The sequence below is a fragment of the Sciurus carolinensis genome, chromosome 5, assembly GCF_902686445.1.
Source record: "Sciurus carolinensis chromosome 5, mSciCar1.2, whole genome shotgun sequence".
NCBI classification, from domain to species: Eukaryota; Metazoa; Chordata; class Mammalia; order Rodentia; family Sciuridae; genus Sciurus; species Sciurus carolinensis.
In genome coordinates, this window is record NC_062217.1 from 46840734 (window position 1) to 46857278 (window position 16545).

Sequence of the window (16545 nt, forward strand, 5' to 3'; positions counted from 1 at the left end):
TTCCTCTATTGGCTTATGGTGTCCCTGTAGATTTCCAGTATATCACCTCCCAGCCTTCAGTAGCCTGAAGTCTTGGAGGAAGTTGATAATATAGTGCCGCCAAAGAAATCTTCCCCTAACCCGCTACTGGTTCCAGGGATTGGAGCTGGCTCTGTGCAGAAAGGCTCTCACTGGGCGGCCTGCTCCAAGAAGCTGGCCATGAAAGGAGCCTGCCGCCGGAGGGAGCAGGGCTGCTTGCGGAAGTCCCTGGCTGCCCTGCCCTGGTCCCTAAACTGCCTGCAGGCCGGAGCTCGCCGCTGGCTCCTGGACTTTGAGCTGGCTCTGTGCAGAAAGGCTCTCACTGCGTTGCCTGCTCCGAGAAGCTGGCTGTGGAAGGCGCTCACTGCTGGAGGGTGCAGGGCTTCCTGGGGAAGACTCTAGGTGCCCTGCCCTACTCTGAGAAGCCAACCCTGTCCGGGCCTGCTGTCAGGGCCGAGCTTCACCCAGTGGGGAAGACTCACCCCGTGGCTCTGTGTTAGTCCTAGTCTCTCATTGCCTCCCCTTCTTGAATCCTGGGTTCTGGAGCGACAGGAGATGCAGTCACCCTCTAGTCCGCCATCTTGGATCGCCCTGTGGAAGGAGCCTCGAGATATCTCCTTTTAATCCGAGTATGATGGAATGTCATTAGGAGTCGTTCCCCCCCCCCCCCCCCCCCAGTACTAGGGATTGAACTCAGGGGCATTTTACCATTTTGCCACTGAATTATATCCATATCCCTTAAAAAATTTTTATTTGGAGACAGGGTCTAAGTTGCTTAGTCTTGCCAAGTTGCTGAGGTTGACCTGCAACTTGTGATCCTCTTGCTTCAGCCTCCCAAGTTGCTGGGATTACAGGCATGCACTACCATGCCTGGCCCATTAGGAGGTTTTGAGGCATGTCTTATATGACTGATCACTTCAGCAGCCTCATTTTGGTTGCTGAGCAAGTAGACTCTGAAGCGGAAGGGCAAAAGCAGAGAAAAACCAGTTAGTAGATTGTTAAAATCATTCAGTAGAGAGATTTTGGTGCCTTTGACCAGTTATGAGTTGGTAAGAGGTAGTTGGGTTTTGGTTCCATTTTCAAGGTAGAGTCAACATATCTGCTGAAGGATTGGATATAGGGTTAAGACAAGAAGTCAAGGATAATTTCATACTATTTGGACTGAGGAATTGGAATGATGAAATTGGAGATAGAGAAAATGGGGGGAAGGTTAAAGACTTGAATGTGGGGCATGTTTAATTGGAGACACTTACTAGCCATCTGAGGGAGATTTCAAGGGGGAAGTTTGCATATGCAAGTTAGGAATTCAGGAGAGAGACCGGAAAGAGAAAACCAAGAGTTGTGAACATATTCATGACTGGATAAGATTATTGAAAAAGTGAATGTAGATAAAAACTAAACCCACCTGGAAACCTCAAATTCAAAAGGATTCCACTGTATGGAATTATTTGGTGTCTACTCCAAATGTGTTTCTTCTTTCTATATTTTCACATTAACTGGTGGCATCACTATCTTCTCACTTTCCAAGCTGGAACTCATGAAGACTCTTGATTTCTCACTTTCTCTCACGGTTGCCCCAACCTATCCTATGTTCTGTCAGTTAACAATATCTATCAAATGAACCACTCCAGAAGTACTCTATTATGCACTAGTTTGGATGATGAAGGAGAACTTGAGAAAGAGACCAAGGAGGAGGAATCAAGGACATAGGAAGAAAATGAATTCATTAAACTTGGAAAATAGGGTATTATTGGTGGAATTATCAAGAGCAGTGTTAGTAAAGTGGGAATATAAACCAGAAACTAGTGTATAAGAATAAAGTAGTTATACAATGGAATATTACTCAGCTATAAAGAATGATAAAATTATGGCATTTGCAGGCAAATGGATGAAATTGGAGAATATCATGCTAAGTGAGATAAGCCAATCTCAAAAAACCAATGGACGAATGATATCGCTAATAAGTGGATGATGACACATAATGGGGGGTGGGAGGGGGTAGTGTTAGGGTTAGAGTTAGGGTTAGGGAGGGGGGCAAGAATGGAGGAAGGAAGGACTGTATAGAGGGAAAAGAGGGGTGGGAGGGGTAGGGGGAAGGGAAAAAATAACAGAATGAATCAAACAACATTACCCTATGTAAATTTATGATTACACAAATGGTATGCCTTTACGCCATGTACAAACAGAGAAACAACATGTATCCCATTTGTTTACAATAATAAAAAAAATGGTAAAAAAAAAGAATAAAGTAGTGAAAAGGAAGATGAAACAGTGATTATGTTAATATTTATAAAATAAACAATGGTGAGCAGAAGGAAGAAGTGGATGGGTTGCTGAAGGATGATGTAGAGGGATCAGGGAGAGGGGAGTAGGGAGGGTGGATACTATTAAAGCACAATGCATGCATGCATGGAATTGTTACAGTGATACCCACTGATTTGTGCAGTTAACATGAGTTGACAGTTGTAATACAAAAAGGTGATGTAGAGTCAAGAAATGATTGTTTCTTAGAATAAGAAAAACAAATTTTTAGGAAATAGGACATTCGTTGAATCATGGAAAATATGGCTTGGGTGAGGTGAGAAAGGACATTTTCAGAGCACTATTGTACCTTGATTTAAAATGATATAAGACTTATTTTCTATCCAGAACCAGAATGATGGAATTACCTTAAATTGAAATTGAAAAAGACTTCTGGTGACTTTCTGTTTACTGGCACTTAAAGCGGATGTCTTTTTTACTGAGACGATGGGAAAAGAAATAAATATTGATGAAATTATAAATGATTTTGAGGATAAAGATAAAAGATTTTTATTTTTCCCCCCTCATTTAACAAACCTTACCTGACTACTGGCTAGGTACCACGTATGATTGTAGGTTGTGGAGATTTTGGAGTGAGCCAAATAGATTGGATAGTTCTCTAAAGGGACTTACATTCTAGTGAGGAGTAGAGATGTCTCAAGGCACTGTTGTGGGTGGGGGAGATCTGAATTGCCTATCAAGAGCAGGGTAGGTGGGCTTAAATTGACTTCTTGTATTAGTTGCTGAGGTCCTTTGGGAGAAGAGCCCAAGAGATTGAAGCCACATATTGGTTTAGTAGCTAATCAACATGGTCTGGAGAATTTCTCCTTTGGGGCTCAGTAGCTTGGAAAAATGTAGGAAGACAGTGGAATATAGTGAGACAGGATTGGGGATTTTGAGGATGAATGCCATTGCTTTATAACTAGCATCCATGTGATTTACATTTCATTCTGTGTAATTATAAATCCACAATACAAATCATATAATTTCAAAGAAAGTGTATTGGAAAATGTTAGTTCTGTTTAATTGAAATTGAAGAATTCATAGGAAAAGCACACAAAATAGTAAGGTAAATAAACTCTGATTTTCTACATATTATTAGCATGTAGCCTGAAAGAATTTATATTTTTCTTATACTCCTGAATTACTTTTCTGATTAATAGTCCCCTAAATTTCTTATGTTACCAAATGATAATTCATCTTGCAACTTAAGGTCTTTTGCTATTTAAGTGTAATCTAGCCTATTTCTATTCTACTGAAATATTTTAGCTTAATTATTTATAAAGAAATAACCAGTATGGCAAATGATTCAGTGCATTGGTGTTCATTTCAGAAATATGAGTGCTCTGACATCAACCCTGTATCACCACAGAATGACATTATTATAACTGGGGTAAAAGCATACCATTTCCTGTCATTTAATAAAATTTAAGGACTATTTTAATTTCACCTTTAATACTTGGTTTAAGTAGAATGGTATTATTAGAAAGTAGAAAACGTTCTCATTAATTTTTTTTACTTCTACTTTTATAGTATAAATAGTTTCAGTTCTAATTAGATAAATCTTCCAGATATCTAACATTAACACTAAATCTAAAATCAAAAGTAAATTTTAGGGCTGGAGACAGAGCTCAGGGGTAAAGTAGTTGCCTAGCATGCATGGGGCGCTGGGTTGGATCCCAGGTACTACAAAAAAAAAAAAAAAAAAAAAAGTAAATTACACGATTTTTATTTGACTTTCTTGTAATTTTACAGCGTTTTGAACTCCAAGATTCAGGAAGCTCTCTGCTTCCTACAGAGGTTGTTAAAGTGGAGAGAGTGATGGAAAACCATGTCTCCCGTGCTTATGTGACTATCCAAATTGCAGGACAAGAGGTGACCATTAAGGTAATGAATCACAGGTTTGTTAATTTTAAAATGCACCTATTATGGCTGTTTTTTTGGCCTAAATTAGATGTATGACCCTCTCATAAGTCTTACTTGGCTCTATAGCACCACATGTATGTCTCTGTATTTCCTCTCTATATTAGTTTTTATTGAGTGTTTATTATGTACTATGTACTTTATCTCCTTGTATATATATATATATATAATACTGTATATTATATATAATACTGTGTATATGTATAATATATCATATATATATATATATATATATATATATATATATATATAAATACTATTTAAATCCCCCAATAGTCCTGAACATAACTTTCATTATCACCATCATAGGTTAGGCAACTAAGATGTACATTGATTAGTTGATTCATCAATGGTTACAAACTAGGAGGTGACACTGCTGGTACTTCTAGACAAGGTCACTTTCCACTATACTCTTCTGTCTTTTTCAGTTGAGTGACCTCTGATACTCTAGGATAGGAGCAGGTGAATAAGGACTGCATTGGAATGAATGGCAACAGGGACCTAGGGAGGGAAGTAATACAGGAATTCTGGAGAAGTAAGGAAAGCTTCAGAGATGAGGTGAAACTTGACCTAAGTGTTTAAGAATGACAGAATTTTCCCTGGGGCTCAGGAGTACAATGGTGATAGGACACTGAGCAGTTTAAACAGAATGTTCAGCGTCTCCAAGTATGAGCCAGTCTTCATTATTCGCTTGACTGGTAAGGGTTCTTTAATATCATTGACTCCTGTCCCTTTTGTTAACTTTTCATGTTAATACCAAGATGATGGTTCTTAAATGCAAATCTGATACTACTTACAAACTTAAAATTCTTTAGTGTTCATGTTGTATATGTTTGATCAAGTTTGGAGTCCTCAGAGGAGTATGGCCCCAGGATATTGATAAGGAAAGAATAAAAAATAAAATAAGATTATAATCTCACTCATATATAGAGTTTAAAAAAGTTGATCTCAGAAACTGAGAGTAGAATAGTTGCTACCAGAGGTTGGAGAGAGTAGGGGGAGGAAGGAATGGGGGATGTGTTGATCAGTGGATACTATGTTACAGTTAGGAGTAAGAATTTTCTAATGTGCTATTGGATAGTAAGTTGACTATAGATACTGATAATGTAGTATATATTTCTAAAAGTAAGGAGAAAGATTTTTTGAGGTTTTCATCATAAAGAAATCATAAGTATTTAAGGATATAGATATATTTAACCTTACTTAACTTTTATAAGATTTATACATGTATTGAAACATCACATAGTAACCCATTAATGTGCATAATAATTTTTATGTTTTTCATATCAGTTAATAAATTTAATTTTTAAGAAAGTTCCCTAGGGAATGAAAGAGCAATCAAAGATAAAAAACAAATGAATCAAGACCACAAAATAAATAAATAACAACTAAAAAAATAAAAGGAAAAGTAGGTGGGAAGCATGGGCCAAGAGACTTTTATGAATAGATGCTTCTGAGGATAAACAAAAATAAAAGTAAAAACAAATTGTGGACATGGCTTTTGGAATTCAAGAGGTCATTGGTGAGTTGGAGATTCTGGTATGGGCTGATTTTAAATTCTGTGCTTATGACTGCAATTTGAGTCTGTTAGATGTTTTTATCCCCCTTTGGTGGTACTGGAGATTGCACTCAGGGCCTCGCATATGGCAGGCAAACACTCTGCCACTGAGGTACATCTCCAGCCCTAAAGAAGGATTCCATTTTTTTTTTTTTCTTTTTTCAGATGATTGCAATTTGAAAAAGATTTCATTCCCCACTAGAGACTTTTTAAAGTTATTTGTTCTATTTAGTTATATATGAGAGCAGAATGCATTTTGATTCATTGTATAGAAATGAAGTACAACTATTCATTTCTCTGGTTGTACATGATGTGGAGTCACACCATTCCTGCAATCATACATGTACATAGGGTAATGGTATTTGTCTTGTTCCATGCTCATTCCTTTGAGATTTTTTAATTATAAATTTTAAAATGCAAGAAAATGCCTTGACTCTTATGCGCATATTTGACAACATGGGACTTTAATTTTAGAGGAATGATTAATTTGGATATTTGATGATAAATATCATCAGATCTGTGAATGAGAGGATAATTGTTTCTCTATTGAAATATCAAAAGCCAGTTTATCTGAGTGTGGTAGTACACGCCTATACTCCCAGCATCTCTGGAGGCTGAGACACGAGGATCTCAAGTTCAAAGCCAGCCTCAGCAATTTAGCTAGTCCCTAAGTAACCCAACTAGTCCCTAAGCAACCCTGCTAGACCCAATCTCAAAATAAAAAATAAAAGGGATTGGCATGTGACTCAGTGGTTAAGTACCCCGAGGTTCAATCCCTGGTACCAAAAAAAAAAAAAACAACAAAAAAAAAACCAAAAAGCAAAACAAAACTTTGAATTGAGCAAGAACTAAATGTGTATGGGGGCTTTTATGTGGCAGTTATGTCCTTTAAGTTGCTAATATTTTGAGAAAATCATATACATATTTAATCCACCCCTCTTTAATTACAGGTACCAGCTGGGACCAGACCATTTGGTCAACCTTGTGCATCAGACCAATTTATACAGACTTTAAGTCATAAGCAGCTACTGGCTCAAATGATGCAATCTCATATAGTTAAGGACATATGTTTAATTGGGGGAAAGGTAAGAATGAAACTTTTTTGCAAACTTTTATTTATTGACTTTTGATTGTTTTGTTTCATTCCTTGAATGATTGTGTTTCCATTTGTAGGGTTGTGGAAAAACAGTCATTGCCAAGAACTTTGCTGATACCTTAGGATACAATATTGAACCTATTATGCTCTATCAGGTACAATGTTTATTTTTACCACTTGCACTGTAAACATTAATATGTAGACCATTAGCAGTTGTGACCTGTTTTTGAATTTTGATGTAGATAAATAACTGAAACAGCAATCAAATTAGAGTATAATTATCCTTATTTGGAGCTTTTGAAAGTGCATTCTAGTATACTTGTTTTGTATAACATACCAGAGGTCTATTTTTTAAGAGATTCATTTTATGTGCATGCACACACATATGAAGTACATTTACTGGTTATTTGGAACTAAACAAAGTTAGTTTGGGCTGCTGTGGGAAAAACGTAGGTATTCACTGAGTAGATTATTATAATTTTTATTGTTATAAACTATATATACCATAAAATTTGCCATTTTAGTCATTTTTATATAGGTACAATTCACCAGCATTAAATACATTGACGATGTCCTGTAATCATTGCCCCTTTTTCTTTCTATAATTTTTTTTTTTTTTTTTTACATTCTCTGGTAGTTTTATTAAACTTTAAATAACTCCTAGTTTCCATATTTCCTAAAGTTGGCACAATAGTATTTTGCTATATATGACTTTTCTTTTTTCTTTTTTTATTATTGTAAACAAATGGGATACATGTTGTTTCTCTATTTGTACATGGAGTCAAGGCATACCATTTGTGTAATCATAAATTTACATAGGGCAATGTTGTTTGATTCATTCTGTTTTTTTTTTCCCTCCCCCACCCCTCCAACCCTTCTTTTCCCTCTATACAGTCCTTCCTTCCTCCATTCTTACCACCCTCCTTATCCCTAACCCTAAACCTAACCCTAACCCCTCCCACTCCCCATTATATGTCCTCATCCCCTTATCAGTGAGATCATTCGTCCTTTGGTTTTTTGAGATTGGCTTATCTCACTTAGCATGATATTCTCCAATTTCATCCATTTGCCTGCAGATGCCATAATTTTATGATTCTTTATGACAGAGTAATATTCCATTGTATATGTATGCCACAGTTTCTTTATTCATTCATCAACTGAAGGACATCTGGGTTGGTTCCACAATCTGGCTATTGTGAATTGAGCAGCTATGAACATTGATGTGGCTGTATCTCTGTAATATGCTGATTTTAAGTCCTTTGGGTATAGGCCAAGGAGTGGGTCAAATGGTGGTTCCATTCCAAACTTTCTGAGGAATCTCCACACTGCTTTCCAGAGTGACTGCACTAATTTGCAGCCCCACCAGCAATGTATGAGTGTACCTTTTTCCCCACATCCTCGCCAACACCTATTGTTGCTTGTGTTCTTGATAATCGCCATTCTAATTGGGGTGAGATCATCCCAAACAGAAACTTTAAACCCAATAAACAATAACTCCCAATACCCTATACCTCCCCAAGACCCGGTAGCCTCTATTTTTTCTGTTTCTATAAATTTGCTTATTTTAGGTACCTCATATAAGTAGAATCATAAGATTTTCATCCTTGTGGTCCATTTTATGTGCATAGTTTCAACATTTCTCCATGTTATAGCATGTATAAGAATTCTGATCTTTTTATGACTGAGTAATATTCTGTTGGATGTGTCTACAACTTTTTGTTATCAAGAGATGATAAACATTTTGATAAAACATTTGCTTTTTTCTGTCCTTGGGCTATTATGAATACTTCTATTATAAATAATGGTACAAAAATGTGTTTGAATCCCTGCTTTCAATTCCTTTAGGTTACTGGATCATATGGTAATTCTGCTTAACTTTTTTAGGAGCCAATAAGTGGTTTTCCACAGCATCTGTACCATTTTACCTTCAACGAGCAATGCACAAGGGTTTTAATACTGCCACATCCTTATCAACACTTAGTTTCTGCTTTTGTTTTTGTTTTATAATAGTCATCTTAGTGGGTGTGAAGTGGCAACACATTGTGGTTTTGATTTGCATTGCCCTAGGACTAACCATGTTGAGCAGCATCTTTTTATGTGTATATATTGGCTGTTTGTATACTTTGGAGAAATGCCTATTCAAGTTCCTTGCCCACATTTTAGTTGGCTGATTTTTTGATGTTAAGCTGAGGAGTTCTTTATACATTCTGAAAATAGAATTCATTCTCAAATATATGATTTGCAAATATTTTTTCTCATTCTGCAGGTTGTCTTTTCATCCTGTTGACAGTGTCCTTTGATTCACAGAAGTTTTAAATTTTATTGAAGTTCAATTTGTCTTTTTTCTTTTATATGTTTTTAGTGTTATTTTCAGTAAGTTCAGTTCAATGGCCCAAATTTCCACTTATATTCTCTTCTAACAGTTTCACTGTTTTCAGCAGTACATTTAGATCTCTGATCCATTTTGATTTAATTTTGTATAGTGTGTAAATTCAGTGTCCACCTTTAATCTTTTGTTATGTGGATATCCAGTTTTCCTAGTGCCAATGTTGTAAATAAAGTCTGTTGTTTTCCCATGGGAATTCCTGGCACTCTTGTTCAGAATAATTGAGTATAAATACAAGATTTTATTTCCAGGCTTTCTATTCCATTGTGTCTATCCTATGGCAATACCACACTGTTTTTTTGTTTTATTTTGTTTTTTTTTGTGTGGTGCCGGGGATTTGAACCCAGGGCCTTGTGCTTGCGAGGCAAACACTCTACCAACTGAGCTATATCCCCAGCCCACCACACTGTTTTGATTACTGTAGTTTTATAGTTAAGTTTTTAAATCAGAAGGTATCAGACCTCTACTTATGTTATTTCTTTCCCAGATTGTTTTGACCATTCAAGCTCACTTGAGTTTCCAAATGAATTTTATGAGAGGTTTTTATTCATTTCTGTAAAAATAAATGTCATTGATATTTTGAAAGAAGTTATATTCAATCTATAAATCTCTCTGGATAATATTGTCATTTAAATAGCATAGTCTTCCAATCGGTGAATATGGTTTTCTTTTCATTTATTTTTATTTTCTTTCATATCTTTCAGCAAAGTTTTACAGTTTTCAATGTGTAAGTCTTTTGTCTCCTTTGTTACATTTATTCCAGAGTATTTTTGAATGCATTATTTTGGTGGATGTACATGTTGCACATAGTATGGAAAAAAAAGCAAGCCTACAGCTGGTATTCTTAGAGTAAAGTTTTCCACTATGTATTTTTTTTGTAATGATCTCTCCTAACATATTTTTATCTGCTAATTTCTTGATGCTATAAGCCAATCTTTTGCTGATCGTGGTAGCTTCTTTCTTAAAGCAGAGTTTTTATTTTTATTCCTTGAATAGTTTTGAAAGTGAATATGATACTATTTATTTACATTTTAGACTACCTTTTGTGTTTTTAGGTTATGCTTTAGTTAGAATTTTGAATTGTTTCTAACATTAAACATATGGATGTTAAAAATGTTATTTCTGAAAAATGGTATTGAAACCAGTTAGTTTTTGTGGCATCAAATCAGAAAATTTTGTTAGCTGCTCCTATTTCAATAATTCTATTGAGAAGATTACTTCTATGCTGCTTTAAGGTAGTTTGTGCCTACTCACTGAACTGACCAGAGTTTAGATGGAATTGTAGTTACATGGTACTGGTAAGTTTGGTAAGCTACAAGTGGAAGAATCTGTTACAAAGGTACACATAAGGATTCTCCGTAAAATTATGTTTTTTTCTTTCCTTGCTTAATTTAACCCATTCAGAGCATCAGAGTACCATTCAGGATTTTGGCTTGCATTGAAAACAGTTGAGAAACAAAAGAGAAAGCACCCTCTTTATATAGCAATGGTGAATCCATACCTCTACTATTTTATATGGCTTTCATTAGCATATTTTAAGAAATACAAGTAAGAGAAGATATGATAAAGGAGGTAATGGTCATTAAAACAACCAGGTGATTGAAGAACTTAAAAAGTTTCAAATATTTATTAATAAATTCTATGATCTTCAAAGATGATATCTATGAAGAAGCATATGTGAAACTGATGAAATCAAGAATACTAATTAAAGCAAAGAGATTTAACTATGTATTGAAGGGTAAAGAGTAGGAAAAAGAAAATATATTTTTACATACTGTAGCAGGTGGTGAATCTTAGGATCCCCCAAGATATATTTTGAAATGAGCTTTTATAAATTGATTCTAGGTCTCCCAGATTTTTTAAAATGGGGATTAAGGATATTTGAGGGAATATGTCTGTTAATAAATGTATGGAGAATGCCACCATTAATTCCCTGTCCTCTTATGTAATCTCTCCTCATTGGCAGAGATCATAAAATAGGTGGTTATCTTAGTATGCTCACTCATCTTTCTATACCCTTCCATAGCTCATGTCAGAAATAATCTGAGGATGGCACTTTCTCTTCTCACCAACCTGTTCCCTGTCAACCTTCTGATTTCCAGTAAAAATGTTTTTCTACCAAACATTTTCTGCCAAACATCAAGAAGAAAAAGTTTGATCGTTGATATATTTTGCAAAACAAGTTAAGATTTTAAGTACTGGAGTTTAATTTACCTTTAGGTGCCTTGCTTTGAACTCATGGACATTTTGAGGAAAATACTTCTTTTCTGTTTGACTCCATTCTAACTTAGTATTGTTTATAAATTTATGAACAGGAATATTTTCTTCATATTAAAATAAAACTCCCATTTTAATGAAAGCTAGAAATGCTCTATATAGGTATATATAGGTATCAGTTTTTTTCAAACAGTACTTCTCCTGTGCTGGGTTTCTCAGTTTATGGTGATTTTTGTACTATATGCTTGAGTTGTGAAATTTATGTTTACCTCACCCTGCTGTATTGAAAAAAAAAAAGAGAGAATCAAGGGATTGAGAATGTGGTTCAGTGGTAGAGCATTTTCCTAGCATGCTCAAGGCTCTGTGTTTAATCCCCAGTACTGCCAAGAAAAAAAAAAAGATCCAAGGTAAAATTATGTGAGGTGTGTCTACTCATTCAAAATCTCTTAACTACACTGAAAAAAAAAAAAAAAAACCACTAAATGTATCCTTCCACTGAAGATTTATGTGAAAGAATTAGTTTCAGAATCTGAACAACAGATTTCTTACCTATTTTTTAAGAATGACAATGAGTGCACAAAGTTATTATTTTAATGGTTTTTGCTGTCCTATTCAGTCTGTTGATGGATGGATGATCACTGGTAGGAAGATGCAACCATTAAAGTTGATGGCAGGCTATTCTGTTTCCTGATACACTTCTGACTCACAAAGTCAGTTTCTTTTCGTTTTCGTCACAAAATAAGGTCACTTAGTCATATCTTATCAGTCTTCTGTCTCTAGAAAACATGGGTGATGATAATTGAAAGGCACATAAGTTTCCCATAAGAATATTTTGCCTAGATAGGCAGGCTGGTACATACCAGAAATCCCAGCAACTCTGGAGGCTGAGGCAGAAGGATCACGAGTTCGAAGCCAGCCTCAGCAAAAGCTAGACTTTAAGCAACTCAGTGAGACCCTGTCTCTAAATAAAATAGAAAATAGTACTGGGGGGCTGAGTGCCCCTGAGTTCAATCCCTGGTACACCTCCCCCTCCCGCCCTGAAAAATATTTTGCCTGTCCTTTGCAATACCCAGTTGACTTCGTAGATGTCTTAAAAGAATTGGAAAACCAGTAGAGAGATAAGGAAATTAATCATATATTCTGAACAATTCACTTTTTCTGTTTTGCTTTTGTGTTCATTAATCTTCAGAAAAAATGTCCAGAGAAAAATAATTTCTGAAAATATAAAGTTTGGAATGGAATAGAAAAATATAATAATCGTAACACAGTTTGGAATTGAATTTATTTTTTCCTCTCTATATATTGCTTCTTTCCATGAATGAATCAAAGCATATTTTAGGCCCTGAATGGACATTTGCAGATTTTGTGAATTGAACAATCAATTGGTTTTTATATTCTGAGATCAAGTATAAGACATTTTTGTTGAACTTACATATTTTTGGTAAAGCTCATTTGATCTCTTTGGGACAGTGGAATTAATAGAACTAAAGAATGAATTTGGTTTTAATAATAATATAGTCCATATTAATGAAAGCATTCCAGAGGTTTAACCTAATGTAGAGAATTTAGTGGGAACAAGTGATCCACCATCTGTTTTCCTAGAAGATGTGGAGACTTCCTTGTTATTTGTACATGCATAAAGCTACACTTAATCTGTGGGTTTTTTTTTATTTTTAGACTTGACTATTTTTAGAACTGGATTTCATATGAAGCAAAAAGAAAACAGAGCTTTAACACAAATTTGTGGCAGCATGTAAAATAAGTTTTATAATAGGCTATAAAAATCTTAAATCATTGACTTAAGTGTTAGGTCAGATTCTTTTAACTGATTATTCTTTTTTTAGTGTTGAAGCCAGTGATTTCATAGTTAGGAAGAAATACAAGTTATTATTCTTTTCCTTCACAACCAGAAAAGGGCGTATTTCCAGGTTTCTTTTGAGACCATCATAAATACACTGGTTCCGAAATCTCCTTAATACTAGTTGGATTAAAAGCTAAGTCAAATCCAATCAAAATTTTAAGAGTAAATAAGCTTATGGGACTTATAATGTAAATAATCATGGTCTAAAACATGCCGAAATCTTAGGTCATCTTTGACTCCTTTGCTAAGTTTTTCTTCTTACAGCTAAACCGAAACCAAATCCTTTTTCCTTCTTCTATCTAATGTGCAGCTCCAATTCTTTATTTTATCCACGGATGGTAGTCTGCTGCTTTTAGTTGCCAAGGACTTTATTACATTTTTATTTGTGTTTATGTCAGTGTTTTTGTTTCTCCCAATTTATTCTGATTTTTGTTCTTTCTAATTTTCCACTTGCTTTATACTTTTTAATCACTTTTCATAGTTTGCAAGTTAAATTGAAATTCTGTTTTTTAACACATGGTGCTCTTTTTCTTCTCCCCTCCAAGACCTTGACCTATACAAGTAAGAGCAGTAACATGTGCTGTTCAGTTAACTCTTTGTTCGCTTCATGGACACCTAATAGATGGCTAATTAAAATGTGAAGTTTTCAAATGCTCTGGTCTCTAACCATTTTGTAATATAATTGTAAACCAAGGGCAATTGTTTTTTCCTTTTCATAGAGATCTTTCTCATTTGTTTTTGATAGCTACCTATTTTTCCATCATATGAACAAACCAGAGGATATTTTATATAGGGAATATTGTGTTGTTTCCAGTACTTTCTAATTTCATATTAAATTACAACAAATAATCTTGTGTGTTTGTACTTTCATGTTGTTAGAAGCATATATTCAGGATAAATTCCTTGAAGTAGGATTGCTGGGTTAATAGGTATGCTTAGTTTTGTCAGATTTTGTCAAATTTTTCTCTATATGCATTATGCCATTTTTGCATTCTCATCTCAGCCAATAGAGTAGGCTGTAAATATTTTTAATGTTTGTCAATCTGATAGTTAGAAATGTTATCGCAGAATAGTTTTTCATTTTTTTGGTGGAAAGTTGAACATCTTTTTCTGTGTTTTTACTTTTTATATGAGAGCTTTATGGAGATGTAATTAAAAAATAGGATCTCATATTTTAAAGGCTATTATATCTTTTGCCCATTTTTTTCTACTGTTTTTCATCTTTTTTCCTTTAATTTTTGAGTTCATAATGTTTTAGGGACATTTGTCTCTTCTCTCTGATATATGTTGTCACTTGTCCTTTGACTTTATTTATGATTATTGTTTTTTGCATTGTAAAATTAAAAAGATGTTTGTAGTTAGATTGAATTCTTTTTTTCATTGCGTCTGGATTTTAAGTCATGGTTAGAAAGTCTTTCTTTACACCCAAGTTATGGAAGAATTCCCTCTACCTTTGCCAAGCTTCTAGACTGATCCCTCTCCAGTTGTTTCTTTTAAACTGTCTGCATTTTAGAACTAGAAAGGGATCACTGAATCCTCAATCTGTCATCTTTCTACTCACAGCAGGAAAAAGTCCTCCAATTAAAAGACTCATATTCTATAAGATTGGGTCCACCTGGGTTACAAGGATAGTCTTCCCTGTTTTAAGATTCTTAATTTAATCACATCTGCAAAATTCCTTTTGCAATGTAAGATAACATATTCACAGGCTCTGGAGATTGGGACATGGACATCAGTGTGGGTGGGGAACAATATTAATCTGCCTACTATATTGACCATTTTGGAAGATCACATCACTGAGATAGTATTTGAGTTACAAATACAGGACACCTGTATCAGTCTATATAGTTTTCATATTCATTGCAGTTCTGCATTTAGCTATGAGCATTTTACTTCATATTATTATGTTTATTGGTTTAGTTATGCCCATATATTTGTTAAATTATTTCTTAACAAGTTATTTTCCCTGTACTAAAGTTTAGGCATTATCTTGAATTTTTATTTGAAATTATGTGTGTAGAAAAATCCATTATATTTGTATGGATTTTTTTCTGAGGTGACAAAAGTTATAAAGCAAGTATTACAAAATATTGTTTATTAAATGAGGATATTGGCTCTAACAGAATAGAGAACCATTGGGCTAGACCACAGCGTAGTGTTTGGTGTGAAGAAGATATTCTGTTGAATATATGCTATCCTAGAGACTTGGTAAATCTTAAATATTTTAAGTAGAACATGTACTTTTATATTTATCAAGTAGATAGATATGATTATTCAAGCATCATTATCAGCTTTCTCATCAAAAATATCTAGTAGCTTCTCCATTTACAACATTCTGTAATGTACAAAAGCAGTGGAATTGTTTTGATCAATTCCTAACTTCTTTTTAAAAATTTTAAAATTCTTTTAGGTTATACATGACAGTAGAATGTATTTTGACATATCATACATGGAGTATAACTTTCCATTTTTGTAGTTGTGGAGTTATACTGGTCACATATTCATATACGAACATAGGAAAGTGAATTCTGCTTCATTCTACTGTCTTTCCCATTCCCATCCCCTCTCCCTTCCCTCAAATTGATCTGTCCAATCTGGTGAACCTCCATCTCCCCCTCTCACCCCCTGCCTATTGTGAGCCAGCATCTACATATTAAAGAGAACATTCAGCTTTTGGTTTTTTGGGATTGGCTAATTTCACTTAACATAGTAGTCTCTAGTTCCATCCATTTATTGGCAAATGCCATAATTTCATTCTTCTTTACGAATGAGTAATATTCCATTTTGTGTATATATATCATATTTCCTTTATCCATTCATCTGTTAAAGGGCACCTAAGATGACTCTATAGTTTGGCTATTGTGCTGCTATAAACATTCATGTGGCCATGTCACATGGTATGCTGATTTTAAATCCTTTGTGTATATGCTGAGGAGTGGGATAACTGGATCAAATAGTGATTCCATTCCAGGTTTTCTAAGAAATCTCCGTACTGCCTTCCAGAGTATTTACACCAATTTGCATTCCAACCAGCAATGTATGAGGTTATACCTTTTCCCCCCTACATCCTCACCAAAATTTGTTACTTGTATTCTTGATCTTTGCCATTCTAACTGGAGTGAGATGAAATTTCAGTATAGTTTTAATTTGCATTTGTCTAATTGCTAGAGATGTTGAACATTTTT

General features: G+C 34.7%; 1 protein-coding gene across 2 annotated transcripts in view; it reads left to right on the plus strand.

Moving 5' to 3' along the window:
• Nucleotides 1-16545, plus strand: part of Vwa8 (von Willebrand factor A domain containing 8) — a 461451-nt gene that overhangs the window by 91551 nt on the left and 353355 nt on the right. For both annotated transcript variants that reach the window (XR_007108713.1, XM_047552395.1), the window contains exons 10-12: nt 4075-4206; nt 6751-6885; nt 6974-7051. Coding sequence is in view for 1 of the 2 variants with exons in the window: in XM_047552395.1 (XP_047408351.1) it covers nt 4075-4206; nt 6751-6885; nt 6974-7051 (345 nt within the window). In the remaining variant the exon portion in view is untranslated. The remainder of the gene's footprint in view (nt 1-4074; nt 4207-6750; nt 6886-6973; nt 7052-16545) is intronic.